The 23052-nt window shown below is 48.1% G+C and overlaps 1 protein-coding gene across 1 annotated transcript in view; it reads right to left on the bottom strand.

Moving 5' to 3' along the window:
- The window catches only part of Slc12a7 (solute carrier family 12 member 7), an 84090-nt gene extending 61084 nt beyond the window's left edge, over positions 1–23006 (bottom strand). Inside the window, exon 1 of the mRNA XM_031360725.1 lies at positions 22737–23006. Coding sequence (XP_031216585.1) covers positions 22737–22947 — 211 coding nt within the window. The 5' untranslated portion in view covers positions 22948–23006. The remainder of the gene's footprint in view (positions 1–22736) is intronic.
- Between the last annotated feature and the right edge of the window lie 46 nt (positions 23007–23052).

Genomic DNA, 23052 nt, shown 5'->3' with positions numbered 1-23052 from the left:
GATTCACAAACCCACTCAGTGTCAGAATCATGGCTGACATCTATCCAAGTTGAAAATTCCTCCTTGCAGAGTAACTGTGGCCATTGAGCTGTCACATGTCACACTAACAACAGTTGTCCACAGGTCACTGTCCACAGGTTGCTGGTACCTTGTGGGTGATTGTTAAAAACATCTACTTACTTGCCACTCAAACCGGAGTTTGATCCTCCAACCCAAGCAAAGGTGGGAGAGAATGAAGTCCACAAAGTTATCCTCTGACCTCTACATGCATGCCATGAAATATCCCCGCCACCACACTACTCAAATATGTTAATGAATGAAAAAGAAAAACTTAATCTGGTCATTTGACTGCTATTTCCTGGTTTGAGGGGGTTGGTTTTCAAGGGGGGGCAGTGTTTGTTTGTTTGCTTGCTTGCTTATTTAATTTTGAGACAGGATCCTGATGAATAGCATTCATTAGCCTATCACTCAGTATGTAGACCAAGCAGACCTCTGAAGTTACTTCAGCCTCCTGCTTCTGACTCCCAAGTGCTGGGATTACAGGCATGCACCACTATTACTTTTTCTTTTTAAAATAATTTATTCTGTTTAATTGCAAAGAAAAAAGTACAAATAGAATAAATGTTAACATCATTCTTTGGCCTGAAATGCTTCCCATAGCTATATAGCATCACCAATACCAACGCCTTCTCAAAATATAGCTCTGTCTCCAAGAAACGGCAGCTCCCCAGCCCGACCCCGCCATTCTTCCTGGAAACATCACAGGACTGGAGTCACACATCAGTCCTTTCGTAACTGGCTCAATTCACTGAGCACAATGTCCTGGAGGCTCATCCATGGTGCAGCTTTTGTCAGAGTGTCCTTCCTTTTCAGACCCAGTAACATTTCCACCATGGGATGGACCATGTCTCGCTTACCTGATGGGCACTCGAGTTCTTTCCACCTCTTAGCTATTGTGGATGATTTTTCTTAAGTTTCCCCTGTATGGAATGAACAGCACAGTTCCTGGGGTATATGTCAAAGCAGAATAAAAGTGGCTAAGGGACACCGCTGCTTTTATAGAGAAGCATACATTCACACACAACCTATCTGGGAAAAGCAAGACACAGCTTAGTGGGGTCTGTCTGCTGGGACTAGCGGATGACTTCCTGCCCTGCCTAAACCAAGCATATTCTGTAACATGTGCAGCACTGGTCAGACAAAGTACTGCACCGTCCTTTAGCAACCAGATGCCACAGCCCAGAGATAAGCAGGCTGCCTCCCACCATGATCTCTGTCCTATTATTAAATTTGCTTCGGCAAGGTGACACAGGCCTGTGCCAAAGGTCATTCTTTGGTTGCAGGCAGGTGGCAGTCTTAGAGACCCTGGGGGATGTTGTTGCCGCACCCACCGAAAGGCACCTGGGCAAGCAGAGCAGAAACTACTGCAGGACCCTCAGCCCACTAGAGGGGCCATGGATATCAACCCAAGGCCCTTGAAGCCTGGGGCTGGACATCTGCAGTGTAGCCCTGCTGGGAAATAATACCAGCTCCTCAAAAACCCACAGGGTTGCTGGAGAGATGGCTCAGCGGCTAAGAGCACTGACTGCTCTTCCGAAGGTCCTGAGTTCAGATCCAAGCAACCATATAGTGACTCACAATCACCCATAATGAGATCGGACGCCCTCTTCTGATGCGTCTGAAGACAGCTACAGTGAATTATGCCAGAGCCAGCAGGCCAGAGCTAGCAGGGCGGGCAGAGGTCCTGAGTCCAATTCCCAGCAGCCACACACATGATGGCTCATGGCCATCTGTACAGCTACAGTGTACCCATACACATAAAATAAATAAAATAAATCTTAAAAAAAAAACAAAAAAACCAAACCCACAGGGTCCACTGGTGGATCCCAGAAGGACTTCCAGATAAATGAGTAACACCTTCTAGCCATGGCTTTCACCCTAAGGGGCAGCCGCTCAGCAAGGCCACAGGGCAGCTGGAGACCGAGGCACTGTGGGTGGACCCTTCTCAATAGGCTGAGGAACACTCACCCTCTGAGTATTTCTGTGTGTGCCCGGGGTCCTGCATACTCACTGCTAAGGGCAGTAAATTCTTACTAAACTGACTCAATTTTCATCTTCTCACATTTTAAAGTTTGAATTTTGCTTTAAAGACCAAACTAAAATCTACCTCCCCACCCCCCCACCCTACCCAGTTCTCTTCTTCTACTTCATTAAAAGAAGAGAGAAGGAGAAAAATGTTTGCCTAGCAGTTGCTGCCTTAGATAACTCTCTTGGCTTAATCACCCTGTTCAAACCTTAAATATTTGACTAATGTCCCATGACAGAGTCAGACAAACATAATGTTAAAAATTGCTGCCATCCAGAGTGAACTTCCTTGTGTAAATAATGCAAGTCATTAATTTCTGTTTCCTCGGGGCATGAGTTAAAAATACATTTTGAGAATGAGCTTTGATTGCTATTGAGGTACAACCATATCACATGGCCCTCACAACTCTAAACTCACTATACCAGGTCAGCCTCCCCCACCCCTACCCCTCGAGGCAAGCTTGACCCTTTCTACAAGACAAACTGCACTGTGGCCCATAGCCGTGCAATACCAGGATATGGCTAAGTCCAAAACCAAACTAACAAAAAATCTCTCTAGAGGCAGGGTCAGGGCTGAGGGAGCAGAGCACTTGCATATATAGATGCCTGAGGCTCTGAGTTCAATACTTAGAGGGGAAGGGAGGGGAAGGGAGGGGGAGAGAGATCACCAAGTAGAGGTTAGTTCCGCTAACGGGTACATGTAGTTCTACTGTACCGTGTTATGATTAGGAATGTTTTACCATAGGGGTGGTGTATGTTTCAGGAGATAGATCTGCTCACCCTGACTTAAAAATCAGTATCTCTCCCTCTCCCTCTCTGTCTTTCTCTCTCTCTCCCTCTCTAACTTTGTGTTCTAGGTTATCAAGTTAAGTGAACTTAATTTTGTTGTTATTGTTGTGGTTTTTGTTTTTTGTTTTGTTTTTGCATGTAGGTTTGTGCACCATGTGTGTGCATGCCTAGTAGTATCCTCAGAGGTCCGAAGAGGGCTTTAGATCTCATGGAATTCGAGTTATAGATGGTTGTGAACTACCATATAGATGCTGGGTCCTAAGCCCAAGTCCTTTGCAAGAGCAACAGGTGCTTTTTGTTTTGTTTGTTTGTGTTTGTTTTAAAGATTTATTTATTTATTTTATGTATGTGAGTACACTGTCGCTGTCTTCAGACACACCAGAAGAGGGCATCAGATCCCATGACAGATGGTTGTGAGCCACCATGTGGCTGCTGGGAATTGAACTCAAGACCTCGGGGAGAGCAGTCAGTGCTCTTAACCACTGAGCCATCTCTCTAGCCCATTTTAAAAAGAACAAAAGCAAAAATAATTTTAACCCCATCTCTGACCACAGCAGAATTCTTATTTTGGATGGTCAAAGGAAGGGTCAGCCCAGGAGTCTAGGATGTCTACCTCCTACATGACCACTCGGCAAATGTCTCCTGGAAGATAACTGCAGGTTCAAGGCATCTTCAAGCCGGGCCGTGGTGGCGCGCGCCTTTAATCCCAGCACTTGGGAGGCAGAGGCAGGCTGATTTCTGAGTTTAAGGCCAGCCTGGTCTACAGAGTGAGGGCAGCCAGGGATACACAGAGAAACTCTGTTTCGAAAAACCAAAAAGACATCTCCAGACATCTCCAGACCCATAAAACCACAGGGCCAGAAGTTCAGAAATGAAGACCATGAGATGGGGGCCAGCCATGAAGATCAATCTAAGTTACTGCCTAGACATGGCAGCTGTGTGGAACAGAGTCCAAAAACCAGAGATGCCTTTGAGGTAAGAGCACAGAGGTCTCAGGTGCAAACGGCCTTAATTACAAGCTTTCTGAGTAAGCCATGGGCAGCTGTTTCAACAAAAGCTAGGGCCACATACTAAGAATGTGAGTCCTACTTCTAAAAATCGCTCTTCTGGGAGAGGAATATGGTTCTGTTGTAGAACAATTTCCTGCCACATGCCTAGGTCCAATCCCTATCCTATCCCTAGTGTTGCATCAAACAAATACTGCTTGTTCAATCCCAAAGGAGGCAAAAGAAAACACCCCTGGCATTCACTGTAGGAGCTGTAGACCCAAGAGAATAATAAATAGTGGACAATTTGCTGTGAAAAGCTAGAGATTTCAAAACACTGGGCTTGATAAACTGATTAAAAAAAAAAAAAACACTGGGCAGGAAAAAAAAAATCAGAGATTAAGATTAAGACAAGACTGCACAAAAAAAAAAAGAAGAAGAAGAAGAAGAAGAAGAAGAAGAAGACTGCACAAGCTGGCACAAGTACACCTCTCACATCCACCATGCTACCCCACCCCCACCTCCTTCCGCTGAAGCTCCTCACCTCCACTAGCATGGGAACAAAAGAGAATGTGACCTTTGTTCACAAAGGAAGGAGCAGAAAGTCAGCCACAGAAAGACCACAAGAAAATGGTTAAAGCCTTGAGGATTTAAGCAACGCATTCCAAGGACCTGAAGTCTTGAAGGAGTCCCAACTGAAATCGAACACTATCTTTTTCCCCAGGGTCAGGGTGGGGGAGTTTCCTCCTCGTGGATCTAACAGTGATTACAAAGACAATCCAGAGGGTTTACACTGTGTTTCCAGAAAGCCACGTAGAAACCCAAACCCAGGCACCTTACTACTCCACATAGCAGCTCTCCCGTCACTGAGCTACACAACCACAGTGGGTTCCACCATGGAAATCTGGGGCACCGTGAGCTGACCCCAGAGGTACAGACCGTGATGGGAACCTGCATCTTTGTAATGGTTTGGTTGAGATGAGGTGATGCTGTGGTATATGGTGGACACTAATTCCATGACTGGTGGGTGCCCTCATGGAAAAATATCTGAAGGTTCCGAAGGGAGACACTGAAGAAGCCACCAGAGATGACAAAGACTCTATTCAGCACACAGCCTTCCAGACCACTGTCCTGTGTCCTTCCTTCCCACTTGGTAAAATCCTCAAGTACCCTCAGGCAGAACATTGAGAGTGAGAGGCCCTCATTCCTATTCTAGGGGCCAGACCTTGAATAAATCTGATTTCCCTTCCAGATCACATTTCTTGAATATTGACTTTTGAGTGGAGATGAATCCAGCAACAACATTTACCATCCTGGCAGAAATAAAGATATTTGAGACATTTGTGCCCCTCCCTGTGGCTATCAAACTACTGAAACTAAGGACCCCCAAGAAACTGGAATTTTTCTCAGGAATCTCATGCTGGGAGAAGGAAAAGGCCAAATGAGGCCTAGTGCTACCCAGAAAGAAAGCTTATTTCCAGGAAAGAGATGTCTAACGCTTGTGACAACTTGGCAGACCACCTTGCAGGGCAGACTGGAGCTCAGACAATGAGATAGGCAGACCAACCCTTGGACCAGGGCTCTTAGTCATGCAGATATCTTGGCTTCTAGTTAAGCCTAAACCTCCCCTCAATTCCTCAGAGAGAGACTGGGTCGGGAGAACCACTGCATAGCTTTGTTCCTCTTCCAAGTGTGGCCATACCGGATAAATCTTTTTCTGCTTCTCACTATTCCCTATTTGTTAAATTGGCCTGTTGAGGACAGGACACTGAGCCTGGAAGGTTAGAACAGTCAGGGCTCCGATCTCATTGCTCCAGTCACAAAACTACAACACTCACTGAAGGGATAGAACAGGCTCAGGAGCCCCCAAGACCACGTTCTCAGCACAAGGAGCCCCACAGGGAGAGAGGCCCAGGAATAAGAGACAAAGCTAGAAGATAGAGGATGAATAAGAGACAAAGCTAGAAGAGAGAGGATGAAGAGGAAGGGAATAAGGGAGAGGAGAAGGGTTGTTTGTCCTGGAGGGGTAAAGAGGTGACAGAGGTGGCCCATTGGCAAGTAGCAGTTTATAAATGTAAGTTAGGACACACACACACACACACACCTCCACTCTGCATTAGGAATGAGGTATTTAATTTTAATTGGGCATGTTAATGAGTCAAAGGGGGCTTTTGATTGCTGGACCTTGGATAGACCTTGCTGGCTAGCTTGAGGAATGGAATCTAATGTTTTTTTAGCAAGGCAGAGGGAGTCGGGGAGAAGGGCAAGGCCTGCCAGAGTTATGTTTGCCACGTTCAGGCTGGCTGGAAGCCCTTCACTCACTACACCCAGTTAATTCTTTAAGAACATTTGTTCTTAAAAGTAATTTTAAAAAAATCAAGAACTGCACTGACTATCAAGAATCTGACAGGGTGAGAACTCCAGTGAGGCGTGGCACCTCCGTGGTGTGACCACTGGCTAGTGTCTATGAAGTATTGCACACTGTGTATAAATGTGCCATCATGTGTGAGTGACACGTGCTCCCAAGCACTGTCAGGGATAGCTTGAGATAAACGTCTTCCATAACTAGAGTCTTCGGGAAAAACAGGCTGAGCTGTGGCCCCGAGGAGTCCTCCTACAGAACTGCACGCTTAGACCTGATCCTTATTTAAATGTCATATAAGGATGGCTCATAAGATGTCCCTGGAAAGGGGGCACAGACACCCTGACTAAAATCTACCTGAGGCAACCCAGGCTCTTCCCCTCGGTACCAGATTCAGATGCATTAAGAGCTCTACCTCACATAAGACTGTTAAATTGATTGTTGTTTTATATCAAACAACTTTTATAATACTTATTTTTATTGTTATAATATTTTATAAATTTTAAGGAATATGACAAAAAAGATATTGTAGGTATTGAAGGGGGGGTCTCTGGGAGGAGGGGTGGTACAAAAGGGAAACAAGAATGTGATTCAATTCTATTTAATTAAAATGTTTTTAAATGTTAACAAATTCAGATAAATTGAAATCATGTAACTTTTCTCATCATAATGCAATAAAAGTTTTTTTTTTTTTTAAAAGAGCTCTACCTTGCTTCCTCCCCTCGGGCTTGTTCTAGAATGGGCACAACTGCAAACATGCTTGCACAGACACTCAAGGGAGCCTCAGAGTCACCCTGGCTGCTGTCCCATCCTTGCACTGCTTTGAGGCTTGCTCTGCCTCATCTTCTCTTTCCCTATCGCTAAATCCCATTACCTGCCCTGGTTCTGCTTCACTCTCCTCCCGGGCCAGCCGGCACACCCCTGCCGCTCCTGCACAGCTTAGGGAGGATCTGGAGATTGCAAATCTGGTGACCACACACGGTACTTTCCTATGAAGACTACACAGCTTGCCAGTCCAGAGAACAACTGCTGGCACCCAGGGCTCGCTGTTCCTGGAGCGTAGTTATGTCCTCCCCCAATGTGCTTCCCATAGTCACAACTGTTGTGTTTTATAAAAAGATAAAGAGAGAAGGAATATGTTTGTTGGATGTGCAGTCAAGTGTGGGGGAAAGGAACGCCTCTGCGGGCCCATGCTGAGGCATCCCTTCCTTCTTAGGGACCAGATAGATTAGAGTCTATTCGGGGCATGGGGAGGAGAGTTGAGAGGGTAATAGAGAAAGAGAAAGGCAGAGAGAAAGAGAGAATAGAAGCCAGCCATGAGCACATGGAGAGAGAGGGAGGAGGGGAGTGAGAAGACAGGGGGAGCAGGACAAGAGGACAGAGCAAGAGCAAGAAGGCAAGAGAGAGGAGGGGGCAAGCAGTCTCTTTTAAGTCAGGCACACCTGGCTATTGCCAGATAACTGTGGGGCGGAGCCTAGACAAAATGCTAACAACAACTGCTATTGATGCTGGCTCCTTCATCCATCCTCGTGGGCCAGCCTGGGTGGCAGAAAGTGCTGCCTCACTTCTGAGGGAAGTCTAGGGTGTATTAGTGACACTTCTCCCCCTCCTTCTGGGGCAGAGAGTCTTACGGATCTCCAACAAAGGCTCATGGTACACAGGACTTCAAGGAACATGCCCTGAGACTCCAGCCTCAGATTGACCAGAGACACTCTCAGTGCTCCCCTGAGAGAAGGTCACCTTCTTGTCCTCTTCATGCTCGTGGGATCCCTAGAAGATGGGAAAGCATGGGCCAGGTGCCTGGCTGGCATCGGCCAACCTCTGCCCAGAATGACTGGCAGCTCTAGGCAGAGCTCTCAGGAACCACCCACTGCTTCGGGAAGGAGGCTGCAGCTCCACTCTGCTGGATATAATTTCTGGACATGATTAAACAGGAAGGAAATAAAAGACTCCGGCTGAGATTACATTCAGAAGCCTAGCTCTCCAGGCTCTACATTACCCGCTGTTAGAAACTGGTGATTAACCACTCCTGTTGTTGTCAGAGGCAGTTTCAGCTCTGCCATTGTCCCCAAACCTGAAGCCATCAACCCATGCCTGGCTCTAAAGCTGTGGGTTTGGGGTCAGGCAAAAGAACGTCAACACTGGCAGAAAGCAGAGGCCCATTCTGAATTTCCCCCTTAAGCAGGAGAGTGTAAACTGCCACACAGGTCTAAATGTTACCGACTTGGCTTTATTTCTAGATGTGGGTCAGAACTCCCACTGGCACTGGGTGTGGTAGTGCGCTCTACTAACCCTAGCACTTGGGAGATGGATAAGAGGGTATGAAGTTCAAGGTCAGCTTCACTGACCTAATGATTTAAAAGCCAGCCTAGGCTATGTGAGACCTTGCCACAAACAAACAAATCCTAAAACTGCTTTTGTTTGGTCAACCTGAGAGTTCACCTATGAGTAACTTTCGGGCTATTCCATTGAGGTGGCAGCCCAGAACCTTCCAGTATCTCCAGGGCATTTGCTTGTGCCTGTGACTCAGGAAACTCTACCTGGAAGATCCCCCTCCAACTTCCTGCCTCAGCACCTTTTGCGCTGTGAGGACACCTGCTGGGCAGAGCTGCAGCCTGAGAGGAAGGCACTGCTGCTCTGTTTCCTCTTCAGCTTGGTTAGGGCTGATGGAAGGTGGAGGAGAGGCCCTGGCTTTCCCAACTGCAAGGAGATCCTGCAAGAACTCCAGGGAAACCGAGGAGAGCCAGCTCCTCGGGAAGGGACTTTTTAGAATCTGTAAGGCAACAAATAGCAGGAGGAGGCCCCGTGGGACTTGGCACCCTTCCATAGCCTACAGCTTCAGGCACCCTTCCATAGCCTACAGCTATCCTTGCCCAAAGCCTATGCTCCTCAGACACCTGTGGCCTCCACCTGGTGACCTCCTTCCTCAGTAGTCCCTCCTGTCCCAGTGGCTAGGGGAGGAGTCCTCACTAGAAGGTGGTTCTGTCTCCCAAGGACACGAGGCTGCCGGACCATGTCGATCCTTCCTAGATACATAGGATCCATGAACATTTAGGAAGCCTGCTAGGCAAGGAGTCCCTTTCCAGTCAAGTAACCCATACACCCCTACCACGAATTGCTCCCCAGGGGGGTTATCGGCATTAGCTCTTCCACCAAAAAGGACCCTGCCCATATAAGAAAGGAGAACATCCAGCTGTCCCATCGGCCTACATAGAGTGAAGCTGCACACTGAACAAAACTCAAACATCCTGTCTTTGTATTACGCAAAGCTTTGTGTGTGTGTGTGTGTGTGTGTGTGTGTATAAGTAGATTTAGCATATATATGTATTTATCATATATGTTATGTTCATATATATGGTAACTTTGTATAGAGTATAGCAGGCTTTGATTCAGCTAATCCAACAATGGCTGCCTACCAACAGAAAGTCCTAGAATCCAGTAGTTCAGTCCACAAGGCTGGATATTTCAGATGGTCTTCAATATATGCTGCAATCCCAAAGAAGTAGGTTCTAATTCCAGTGAAGGAAAGAACTTTGAAGATGGAGGACAAACAGGCAAACAGGGAGCACTTCCTTTTTTTCACATCCTTTATACAGGCTGCCACCAAAAGGTGTGGCCCAGATTTAAGGTGGATCTTCCCACCTCAAAAATATTTGGATTTAAGGTGGGTCTTTCCACTTCAAATAATTTAATTAAGAAAAGTCCCTCACAGTTTACTCACTGCTTGGGTTTTAGTTAATTCCAGATGCAGCCAAACTGACAACCAAAAATAGCCGTCATAGTTTTCAAGTAAACTTCCAAGAACACATATGGCCTGTGTCTTAGCCTCTTTAAGCTGCAAGATTCCCTAGACAGTATAATTCATGAAAGGCACACATTTATTACAGTCCTGGAAGGTCAGGATCAAAGTGTCTGCTAATGGCCAGCCTCCTGGTCCCACAGAAGCCATTGTTAAAACTTGTCACTCATCCTGGAGAAGGCCCAACAGCTAGATTCTCTTGGCTGATCCCCTGTGGTGGTTTGAATATGCTTGGCCCAGGGAGTGGCACTATTATAAGGCGTGGCAATGCTGGAGTAGGTGTGGACTTGTTGGAGGAAATGTGTCGCTGTGTGGGTGGGCTTTGACGCCTCCTATGCTCAAGCTCTACCCAGTGTGGAAGAGACCCTCCTCCATGCTGTCTGCAGAAGAGACAGTCTTCTCCCGGCTTCCTTCTGATTAGGATGTAGGACTCAGGGGCTGGAGAGATGACTGCTCTTCTAGAGGTCCTGAGTTCAATTCCCAGCAACCACATAGTTGCTCACAGCCATCTGTATTGGGATCTGATGCCCTCTTCTGGTGTGTCTGAAAATAGCAACAGTGTACTACTCACATACATAAAATAAATCTTAGATAAATAAATAAATAAACAAACAAATAAATAAATAGATGTATAACTCTCAGCTCCTCCAGCACCATGTCTGTCTGGATGCTGCCCTGTTTTCTGCCATGATAATGGACTGAACCTCTAAAACTGTAAGCCAGTTCCAATCAAATGTTCTCCTTTATAAAAATTACCTTGTTCATGGTATCTCTTCCTCTGCCCTACCCCCATCCCCTCAGGGTGCTAAATCAGGGTGCTTCTGAAGCAGCTAAAGCACAACATTTACCTGAACTTGGGTTTAAAACCACTGCTGATCTTCCAAAGTTAAGCTCTTACCAAACTTGAGCAAAGTGCAGGATGCTAATGTTAGCTCAATGCAGAATTCAGGCAGGGACTTGAGGGGGACATTTCATCCTCCATAGTTCCACTGAGGGCTTCTGTCACCTCAGGAAATCTGGATTTGCAGATGTTGATAATATCCTTGAGGTAAGGTTACAGAGGTGTCCCATGAGGCAGGACAGGGAAGCTTTGGTGGACCAATGGGAATAATGACCCACCTGGGTGCCCACCTCTATTCCCCTCTGAGCAGATGGCTTGCCCATTGAGTATCTGCTTGACTGCCCTGCCCTGGTGACTGAATTTCCAGCTTTGGTCCACACTTTCGGGGGCTCTATGAGTTATCTCTATGGAGATTCAACACTGTTGCCCACTTGTGCTAGGATACCACACTTATCCCTCTTGGGAATGTCTCATACAGAGCCCCCTTGACGTCCCAGAAAATGAGGGCACCACCTCAGTGGGCCAGGGCTTAGATGCTCAGTCTCCATGGAGACGAGATGTATTGTTCAGCCTGAGCTGGGCATGCAGAGCAGCCATATATGGGGGAGCACGGAGTGACAGAAGAACTGATAGGAGTGCTAAGATGGCCCTATGAAGCAGGGGCAACAGGTATGCAAATCACCCCAGAGCAAGAGCATCCCAGAAACATGTCCCAGACAGGTACCTCCCTACAACATGGGGCACCCTGCTGCAGGACAAACAACTCTCCGGGTTATCCCTGGCAACTTCCTACAAGTCTGTCGTACCTCTCTTAGCCTTTTATGTCCTGGATCTTTCACAGCACACTGGCTTTATTTAGATTCAGATCCCAGGACCTCCAAGGACCTCAGTCAGCCCCCTTCCGTTTTTTATTCAGTTCTTGAAGGGATTGGTCTGAAAAGAGAGAGGCAGGATCTGCCCCCAGGAGGTTCAAGTCTAGTGTGCATTCCAGAGCAGAAGAATTAGACACACCTTTGACCGCTGCTCAGCAGCAGTAACCTCCCTACCCACAGTCTCCCTGGAACTCCTTTCCTGCCCTGAAAGCCTTTTGTGGCTCTGAGTTGCCCAAGACTGAGCCTTGAGGAAACTTCTGCCTTCTCAGGACTGCCACCCTTCCTAAAATCTGACTCCTTCTTACCAATGCTCAGCTCCCCCAGAACATGGCATTTGAGTAAGCTGGCAGCCTGGACCTTTACCCTGATAACACCGGGGCTTCTATAAGCACAACTGGATGGCTTCATACACAGATGACCCTCTCGTAGTTCTGACCACTTGAGACCGGCTCAGGGTCTTGCCAAATAGGAGGAGATCTTGAGCAGCAGCACGCCCTCTGTGGGAGCCTCTCTGGTCCTATAATTCAGGCTACCCCCACCTCTGGAGATGGCACCCCTTGGCCTTTGATGGTGCTTGGAAGGGCTTCCCTAAGAGGGATGCTGGCTAGTGACACAGTGGCCACACCTGAATGGAAAGACAGTTCCCAAGGGACATGGAATACTTCCAGTCAAGGTGGCTCGGTATGTCCTCACAAAGGCATGGCTGGCAGAGACCAGGACTATGAAGAGATAGCCTTTACCACCTGGGACTTGGTAAGTCTATATAATAAGACTTGTTTCTGAGAATGGAACCACAATGGAGCAACAGTACTACACAGAGTCCCCTGAGCAACTGGCTGGCCAATGGTCTCAGAAACATGTATGCCTAAGGAAAAGGGTCAGAATGTCCTTTAGTGCTACTTGTCAGAAGTCAACTCAGTTGTATGTCCTATGAGTGGTGGGAGGAATCTTGCTTGACCCAGTGGGGGAGGGGGGCTGGCTATACTCCACTTCTACACCCTGTCTCCCCCCAGATATCTCAGAAAATGAGTCATTGTGAGTGAGACCTGTTGGGGACCCTACTGGTCCAAGAACACCTTTGTGGTTACAGAATATGCCAGCATGTTCAGCATATGTCCTGTCTGCACCCCGCATCCAGAGCATCCTCAAACCCCAGCACACAGGAGGCATGGAGCTGAGGCTATCCCAACTGAGCTCTGCTACTGCCCAGAATATCCAGCACATGTTGACCAGGGAGCCATATTATCTCTGCATCTGTTAGAGTCTCCCACAGGAGCCATCCTATTCTCTGGAGCCACTTGTGAAATGCTATGTTTAGTGGCAGGTGACTGGGGATCAGCAGCCCACAGCCCAGGCAGAATTCACAAGTACTGGGCGCTGCAGAGTTGTGCGGGTTGGACAGGAAAAAAGAACACATCCTGGGCAGACACAGGTCTCTCTTGTGCCTAAAGCTGGAGGAAACCCAAGCAGGACCCGCAACCCCTGCCTGGCCCATACCAGTGCAGGTCCAACCCTTAGCTAACTTATCCCAGGTAAAGAAAGATAATCAAGTTACCAAGGTTCTTGGTTGGTTGTAAGTTTCTGCACAGCCGGCACATCTGTGTCCTGATCTCCACTTACCCCCAGGCCTGATGAACACAGGAGAACTGCAGGAGGTGGTTTAACTTCAAGCTGCTGGTTCATTCTGCTCACTTTACTCTGCTTCCCCCACACACACCCCCGAGCCCCTTTAGGGAGCATTGTTCTGTAAACAGAGAGATGAAGGCCCAGTACTACCAGGGGCATTGGCTTGCCCAGGAACACGGGCTGTCCCAGCCCTGAGCTGTCTAACCCAGAGGGACAAGAAGGCTGTAGTTGCCAAGCAACGAGATGGAGGCATCAGAGGAGTGTAGGGCCCCAGGGAGGGCACAGGTGGCCAGCAGAGGGGGAGCAGCAGAGCCCAGCAGAGGTGGCTTCAGGGGACTCCCTGGTAAGCAACTGACAAACACATGGCGTGGGAGACACAGCCAGGGCGCTGGCCATGCAGGGTTACAGTGATCTCCTAGTGGACCACAATGAGAAGACTGATAGTGAGGAGCTAAATGGGGGCATGGGTACAAGAGCCATGACTTCAGAGCATTTCCCAGAGAAGCTGAGAAGGGCTGGTGTCCCTGAGTTTCCTGGCGATCCCAATACTCTGTGTCCTCACTTATTCCCTGTGAGGGTCCCTGGTGCCTTTCTTCTAGTAAGGTCACAGCTTAGTCCACAGCAGGATGTATCATTTATATTGATTTTCTGAGGGATCACCTAACCTTACAGTCTTGTTTCCACACCCAGGGCTCTCTGTTGGCTCCTGAGCTATAGGCGGTGTGGCAGCCCCAGACAACCCTGCATTCACCTTTGGGTGCTTGTCACTGCTTGGTCTCAGCACACCACAGATTTCCCTCAGTCTGTCCAGCAAACCCAGTATAGCAGTATAGCAAAATTCCAGCACAGAAAGTCGTCCTCAGCTGCTCCTTCGCCCCACCTCTCCACCAGGCAAGAAAGCCCTATACCCTGGCTTGTATAGGCTCACCTAACATGGTCTCAAGCTAAAGCCCAGGGCAAGGAAAGAACTCAAATGTAGAATTTCTAGAAAGGCATCTCAAAACACTGGCATCTACCAAGGAGTCTTGAGCACCCGAGTCTACAGCAGGCCACCGCTGAGGCCCCTGACACAGAAGTGACTTCAGTGAAGAGAGCCCTTCTGCAGGCATCCCATAGACAAAATCCTGAGCATACAAGCCTTCCTCATCCACTGCTGTTCATCAGCACAAGCTTTGAGTGCTCTCCACAGTGCAGGAACTGACATACCAGAATGGAAATGAGATGCTAAAGCTGCCCCCATGGGCATTTGCTTTGCAAGGGGTCTGTCTGTCTGTCTGAAAGAACAGACACATAATGGCACTGTATGGCTTACTGAGTGTACACTCATCATATGGTTCTTCCTTGCAGATTCACGGGCCTCCAGCGCTGGGATTCCCAAGAATCTCAGAGGAGACAAAGCCACCTAGGAGAAGACAACAAGCACCCGAATGTCCCATTCACAGCCTGCTTTCTGCCAATTTCATCACATCACAACAGTGGACCAATCACAAACAGTGTTGTTCAATCACAACACTGACTGCGCGATACAGAGCACATAGGTATGACTGGTTAGGAATACCCGTGGAGACAAGCTTACTCTCAACTCTTGTCTCCTTTCAGGATGAGGCCAGAGTCCAAGGCAGAAGGCTCACCACTTTACAGTACCAGGCCCCATCCCATGTAGCCCACACTGTTGCCTCTGTGCTGTACACTACTCAACAGCCCCATCGCTTCAGGGCTCACAGGAAAAGCTGGCTTCACCTGCTTGAGTACTGAGAATTCTGAGTCATGGCAGCTTAGAGAGAGGGGAACTGAGGCTGGGCTTTTCTATGGGCCACCACAAGACAGTTTCACTTTGTAAACCAGGTTGGAGCTTACTAACTAGCCTTCTGCCTCTACCTCCTGGGTAACGAGATTACAGACGTGTCCCACTATGCCCAGACACTTGCTTTCTTAAATTGTTTGCTTGTGTTTACGATTAGTTTTTCTTATTGTTGTTTTGTCTGTGTAGTTTATAACAGACAGGGTCTCATTCTATGGCCTATAATAGACAGTATGCCATCCTGAAACTCACTATGCAGCCCAGGCTGACTTCAAACTTTTAAAAATCCTTCTGCCTCAGCCTCCTGAGTGCTCAGATTACAGGCATGGGACTGTACACTAAGGTAAATGATTTGCCTTTAAAATTAGAAAGAAAGCACAAAGCAAATAAAAGAATTTCTGATCGGAAAATATCTTTTTTTTTTTCCGAGACAGGGTTTCTCTGTATAGCCCTGGCTGCCCAGAAATCCATTTGCCTCTGCCTCCCAAGTGCTGGGATTAAAGGAGTGTGTATCATGGTACACAGATAGGACTTCCAAATACACCAAAGATAGCCTGTTTGTCTGCCTACGAACACAGAGCACACGATTGCAAGTGTGTGTGTGTGTGTGTGTGTGTGTGTGTGTGTGTACACGAACACACGTGACATACCCACATCCCAGTCCCACCCTTGGCCCCTACAGGACCACAGTTACAGGTAATAGGATGAAATTTGGAACAGGAAGATCCTTAGACAAAAATATCTGTTCAAAGAACACCTTGCTGAGAGTAATTTAGATGATAAAGGGCTCCTCTGAGAACAGCTGCCTGGTGTAAATTGATTTAATCAGATTGATGCCCCTCCTACTTCCTTGAAAGAAGCCAGCATCAGGTGCTCTCACCTCCAGGAGGGGAGGGCAGAGAAGATGTGGTTTTCTCAGATGTGTGTGTATGTGTGTGTGTGTGTGTGTGATAAAATATGCAAGGGTGGGATGTGGGATGTAGATATGTGCGTTCCTGTACACACACACACACCACACACAAACACATCCTTGTGTTCGTAGGCAGGCAGGCAAGCTATCTTTGGTATACCAGAAGTCCTATCTAGTATATCAGAAGTTATTTTCTGCTTATTCTGGAGAGATGGCTCAGTGTTCAGTGGTTAAGTGCTCATACTGCTTTTCTAACAAAACCTGAGTTCAATTCCCAGTAACCACACCAGGCAGTTCACAAATCACAAATGTCTGTCACTCCAGCTCCAGGGTATCTGACACTCTTTTCTGGCTTCCAAAATCACCTGTATACATGTGGTATTCACATTTATAAGATACCACACACACACACACACACACACACACACACACACACACACACACACAGCCCTAAATAAAAATGAATAAATTTATTTAAAATAAGTGTCAATTTTATAAACTTTACTATACCCACCATTCTAAGCGAAGTTAGCAGCATTAAGTGCATGGACGCTGCTGTGTACTGTATCCCTGCATCCATCCACCTGGTAATATCCAGATCTCAAAATTGAGGCTCTATATAACACTAAGTAACAGCCCCCACCACCTCTGAACCACCTCTGTCTCTGATAATGCGACAGTCCAGCAGCTTCATACAAGCAGAACTACACAGACGTTTCCTTTTCTGTCTCTCGGCAGACTGCCCTCCAGTCTACCTGTGTCCTTTTCTAAAGGCTGGGTGACATTCCGTTATCGAGAGGCCACAATCTAATAACTAACATAACTGACCTCAGGGTGGTTCCCACTCTCCCCTGAGAAACACTGGGTTGCTCCACCTTTACTGCTATGAACAACACTGCGGTGGATTGGGTGTACAGAGATCCGTCTGTATCACTGCGATACAGATCCAGCACCCATGGGGATGCAACTGTTGTGAACTTAGTTATCACATAACTAAATTAAAATCTGTATCACATTCATCTGTGGTACGTGTGTGAAAATGTGGGAAATCAGGCACCATGACACTTGGCATGGTCGGAGGACAATGTATGGGAGTCAGCTCTCTCTCTCTCACCACATGGGTCCCAGGGATTGAACTCATGGTTCCAGGTCTGGTGGCAGGTACCTTTCCCTCTGAGCCATCTTGATAAGCACCAAATGACTACCTTCAAACCCTTGAGGAACTCTATACTGTCTCTTCTCCCAAAGTTATACTATTTGACATCTACCAGCAAAGCACGGGGTTCCCATTTCTCCATATCCTTGATACTATTTGATATTTTCAACTTTTTAAAAGTAGCCATCAGGAGTATAAAGTGATTGTTCATTCTGGGCCGGCTTGTTTTATTTTAGTCTGGTTTGGGGTTGTATTTCGGTACTAGGATGGGAATCAGGGGGCACGTGTTTAACATTGAGGTACATCCTCAGCTTTAGCTATGGCTCCCACCTGCATTTCACGACTGACCAGTCAGTTGAGCATCTTTTCATGAGCTTATTTGCCAGCTATCAAGTCTTTTTGCTCATTTTAAGGTACTAAGGATAGAACCTAGGGCCCTTTCTAGGCAATGCTTTGTCTCTGAGCTACAACCCTAGCCCCTTTGTCCAGCTTTTAAAATGGTTTATTTGGGTGTTTTAGTTGCCAAGTACAGAAGTTAACCCATTACCAGGTAGATAATTTGCCAGTGTCCCACCTACTCATATTTAACAGATTCTTCTGGCCCTGCAGCTGTATACTTGACCTTGTGGGTTTAGGAACTGACATCCCCCACTTTAACATACACGAAATAACTGACATCACATACACAGAGAGCTACAGACCCATTTCTGAGTGCAAACAGCACTACCAACTTCACCCAGTTGCTTCCTCTGCAACTGGAGCTGCTTTGATTCAGGCCGGGAGATCACTAGACACAGATACACCCATGTGTCTGCTACTTCATCAGGTTGGGGAAGGCCATGTGTTCACTTGAACACAAATGTTCCTGTGAGTTTGTTTCTCTAGTAGGCTGGAGAGGTGGGTGTCACCCAGACATGGAAGTTTCCTCGAATTTATTCCTCCCATTGGGCAGGAGACACCAGAACGGTTGTCATCTTGAATGCCCTGGGGTCAAGGTCCCCTGCTTTGCTCAGGGTCTGCACCTACACTGGAGGCCAGCTCAGGGCCAATCCCATTCCAAGGCCTCCAACACAGGTTCTTCCTGATCTGGTAGGGATTCTCTTTTGGATATTGTTGCTTTATTTAAAGAAAATTCCTTCCTATATGTGATGTGATGTATCAAACCCTAGCCTATCCCAGTGAAAAAAAAAAAAAAGAAGCCAAGTTAAATATTATTTAGCAAAGACGAGAACAGGGATGTGCATGGAGTATTTTCTTGTTAGGCCAAGTTAACAATCACCAAAGCAAGGCTTCTTTCACAGCAAAGTGACAGAACTTGAGCTGGCGCTGCTCACTGAGAGCTAAAGGCATCTCACCGATTACCAGGAGGGCCACACCCCATGAAATATTTAAGCAAAAAGTAAACAGTCTGCCCAGCGGGCTGCAGGTTTTCAGGCACCAGAGCCTGGCCATCTCTTGGCATCAGCTCTCTAGCCTCAGCTCGCTAGCCTCAGCAGCCTGAAGGAAGGCAGCCTAGCAGAAGGAAGGCTGAAAACCCAGGTATGGCTTGGGACACAATTTTACCAAGACTTGCCCTAAGCAGAACCTAGGACTTTAGTGAGATGTAGCGAGAAGCTGACACTCCTCACAGGCCTAACTCAGAAGTGTTCTTGTAGAAACTGCCTCGGAGGCCACAGAAAATATGCTAAGCAACAAACCACAGAGCTGAGTCCACAGAGCCACTTGTGGTGAACACAGACACATAGGTAACATGGAGACAGGCACACCAAGGTAACACTAACTCACATGCAGGCACTAGAGACAACAAAGAGACAGCACAGAGACAAGATGGCACTGATCTACATATAGATGTCCACATAGATGACATGGAGACCACACACAAACACGAAAACAGACAGCACAGACACATGAAAACACACAGATAATAGGGAGACACAAAGAGGAAACATGACATACACATCATAGGAGTCATATGAAGACAACATGTAAGTAGAGAGTCACAAGAAAACATACATACATGGCATGGAGACACTGCAGGCAGTAAGGAGACACAAAAGGACGCAGAGCCTCACAGCCACATATATGTGGATATATGTACACATCAGGATACTTCAGCTTGGACACACCGGGTACTTGACTGGAGAGGCCATTGTTGTAGAATGTTCTCTGGATCTGGGTCTCCAGGAGACACTAGATCTCTGTGGTCAAGCCCTAAACCGCCACCCCTCCAAATATAATTATCAAGGTTTGGCAGACATGTGATCCTACCAGCCATAACAGGACGGAGAGCCAAATGCCAACCTCCAATCAGGGGCCCATGTTGGTCTTTGTCCTGGACAGGAGTGAAACCACAGGAGTCTGCAGCTCAAATGCCAGGCAGGGAAAGAGAACAAGGGAAGGCAGAGAGTGCTCCAGGCCGCTTAGGACCTTCTAGGCTGTTGTGATCTCCCTTGGAGCTCCCAGGGGCTCTCCTTGGAAAGCCTTGCACATACTGCTCTTCTTGCTATCTGGACACTTCTTCTTTTTCTTGGCCCTTCTGTCTCGGGGTTGGGGGGAGGCACTCTTGGTGACTGTCCACTTGGTGACTGTGTTAGTACACAGTTCTGAGACCACCTTTGTTACTGCCATGAGAACTCTCACCAGAATCCCTTCAGCTAGACAACAGAGAGGGCCTTTGCCATGGGGCCAAGATCTTTCCTGTGGATCTTTTGTGCTGAGTCATCACCTCTTGGCCCATGCACCTTTTCCCTCTGCCCCTCTGCTCCCAGGAGATGCAATAACAACCAGGGAGCAGGAAGTCACACCTAGCAAGTGGCAGACACACTTCTGTCCCTCTATGGATGCCATCTTCATCAAAGTAAACAGAACACAGTTTGAAGGCTCAGTGTTGAAACATGTGTCTTATGGGATGTAGGCTGAGCAAGCTTTGCAGACATGAGACACAATATCACATTCATGTCCCTCCATACACCAAAGGGAGACCATGTCATCGTGTGCAATCTACTCCTACATACCCATACCCGACCCAATGAAACGAGACCAAAATACTCAAGGGTGCTGGTCTGAGCCACAGGATCAGCTGGGCCAGCATCCATATATCATGGTGAATCTGATAGAAATGGAAAGCTTTGGGGGCTGGTCCTGAAGGAAATTGCAAGCCATGAGACCTGGTGTCTCTGGAGATTTAGAAAGTCCATTGTCATCACCTGCCACACATCTGTAACCAAAGGTTGACTCAGGACAACACCCCATCCAGTGCTTGGCTCCTGGCACTGTTCCCAAGTCGGACTAATAAAACTCATGTTTGTTTTTTCAAACTTAGTTTACACTGTGTTAATGAAACACCAAATAATAGGTCTTCTGTTCCCACGTAGGAGCACGACACAGAACCACTGGATTGACCGTTGTCTGGAACTGTCACACGAAATCCCACACAGCTGGAGCCAGCTGTCCATGGACAGATGCAGTCAACCAGCCAGGAGACTACAGAGCTGGGGTCCCAGTACAGTACTGAGTCCCACATCCCTAGAATCCACAGAAGTGGGAGAGAAGGGTGACAGAGCCTGATCCAGCCCTATCTCCAGTCTCCAATGGGGTCTGACCCCTGGAGCTAACCTCTAGGCCTTCTAGACAGAAGTCAAAGACACCACCTACAAGAGAAGAGAGGAGGGTTGAGATTTCAAGGCTCAGAGGTCTCCTGGGGGACCCACCTAGTCCTGTCTCATCTGTTACATCCAGGACTTTGGGTCATGTTCTTCCTCTACATTATTTTAACAGCCTGAAATGGGAGAGGGAGACATGGAGAAGTCTCCATCCATGCCCCCTGGCATCCTGTCTCCAAGGGCCTCTGATGGTGTTTATAGTCCAGCACAAAGGATTTGGAGGATGAGGGACAGAAGACACTATAGTGTTGGCCTGACTCATGCTCCTGGCTCAAGGTGTCATAGGTGTACAGCATTCCTGGGCACCAATCTCTTACCCAAAAGGTGAGACTAAGTACTAGAGGCCTGAGTTCTTCACAAGCGTGGTGGGAGGCAGAAAGCCCAGGTCAAAGTCAGCAGAGACCCCAGTCCTATCACACCATCCATCAGTAGATTCTCTGCCTCAATGGTGGGGCATACTTTCCAAGGAGAACAGTGAGGCTCCTTAACTCAGCAACAAGAGGACCCCAGAAGCCGGGGCAGTCCTGCTTTCTCCCACCCACACCCTGTGGCAAGCAGGCAGACAGCAATATGTGACCTTGCTGCTATGCCAAGATTAAGGAAAGTCAACGGCCATCCAGCAGGACAAGCATCCTGGCTTGTCCCCTAAAAACCTGTCTGTCCCCTAAAAAGCATGAGAAAACTCCGGACCTCGAGCTCAGAACACAGACAGATGGAGACATAGCTCAACATGCCCATGGTCTAGGCAATCTGGGGAATTTGTAACTGTAATAAGTATGTACACAAAGACACACAGACACACACCAATGCAATGCCCAAGTTCACATGGGAAGCAGCAATTGCTCAGATTTTTGTTATATAAATTAACTACCCAGACAAGTGACCGTCCTAAGTTCTTAGTCACAGTGTCATAGCATACCCTCACCCAGGTCTCTAAAAGACTGCATGTGTGCAACATGAACATGGGTACCTGTGATAGCACCTCTCCCTAGCTGACCAGGGCAGGGCATCTGGGTATTAGGTTGTTTTTAGGCTAGTACCAATCCAGGTCTGGAGACCCAGGTCTGGAGACTCAGGAAGGCAGACATGTAGGTGTTCGGAAGGTAGCGGTCTCTGTCCAGAATGCCTGTCCAGTGCCATCTGTCCTCCAAGTGGGTGGGGCAAACCCCAACTCATGCTCCCGATCTGGTTTCATCTTCACTCTGAGACCCAAAGTAGGGCTCTAGCACAATCTGGAGAGTGCATTGTGAGGGCATGCTCCTGTCTCATGTTTCCCAGAAAACCTGGCTTAGGAGATGTGTGGTCAACAATAAATTGTACTGTTCCAGGATTCCCACATGCAAGCATGGGTCACAAGTCATTCTAAAGGACAGCAAGCCAAGTGGGCATTCACAGTGAAGTTACACTCACAATTCCCACCAAAGGCTGGCTGCCTCTGTCTCCCTTGCACCTTCGAATCCCTCACCAGGACAGAGGAGACAGCTCCTATTCTCAGTGGTCCTAAGTGTGGGAGATCCAGAGTTAGTGATCAGAAGGCAACCCTGAAGCTATCCTCCACCAACCACCAATATTCCACCAGTTCTTACAACCACTCTCCAGAATGTTACAACCTACAAGGTCCACAGGACATCAGGCAGGGCCAAGGATTAGCAGGACTAAATTGTGGGACAAAGGACACCAGCTGATTCCAGAGCCAGCGCTGTAACACTTGATGACCTGCAGCTATTCCCAAAGCTAGCAGGCAATGGCCACCTCCTGACACCTGGGCAGCAGGCAGGGAGTCTGTCACTCGCTGCTCCCACAGAGGCAGCAGTGACCCACTGGAAGGACGGCTTAGCTGCACCTACCATAGCGGCTGGGCTCGCGGCAGTAGCGCAGAATGGGCAGCGCATCTACTTCTTGTGTTTTCAGAGCGGCCGCCAGGCTGGGGTCGGGGTTGGGGTCAGGGTCGGGGTCAGGGTCGGAATCCGAGCACAGGCGCTGGCTGCCGCCTTCTGCCCTGGATCCCGCGTCCCCCGTCCCTTTCTGTGCTGGGGTCACCACGAAGCGCTGGGACATGTTGGCGTCGGAACGCCAGGCGCCGCGATGACTGCTGGATGCGGAGTCTGCCGGTGCTGACCGTGGGTCTCGGGGAGCGGGGCGGGGCAGGGGCGGGGCACGAGG

The sequence above is a fragment of the Mastomys coucha genome, unplaced genomic scaffold, assembly GCF_008632895.1.
Source record: "Mastomys coucha isolate ucsf_1 unplaced genomic scaffold, UCSF_Mcou_1 pScaffold8, whole genome shotgun sequence".
Lineage (NCBI taxonomy): Eukaryota > Metazoa > Chordata > Mammalia > Rodentia > Muridae > Mastomys > Mastomys coucha.
Note: the sequence above shows the minus strand (reverse complement) of the source record. Positions and strands in the feature narration are given on the sequence as shown.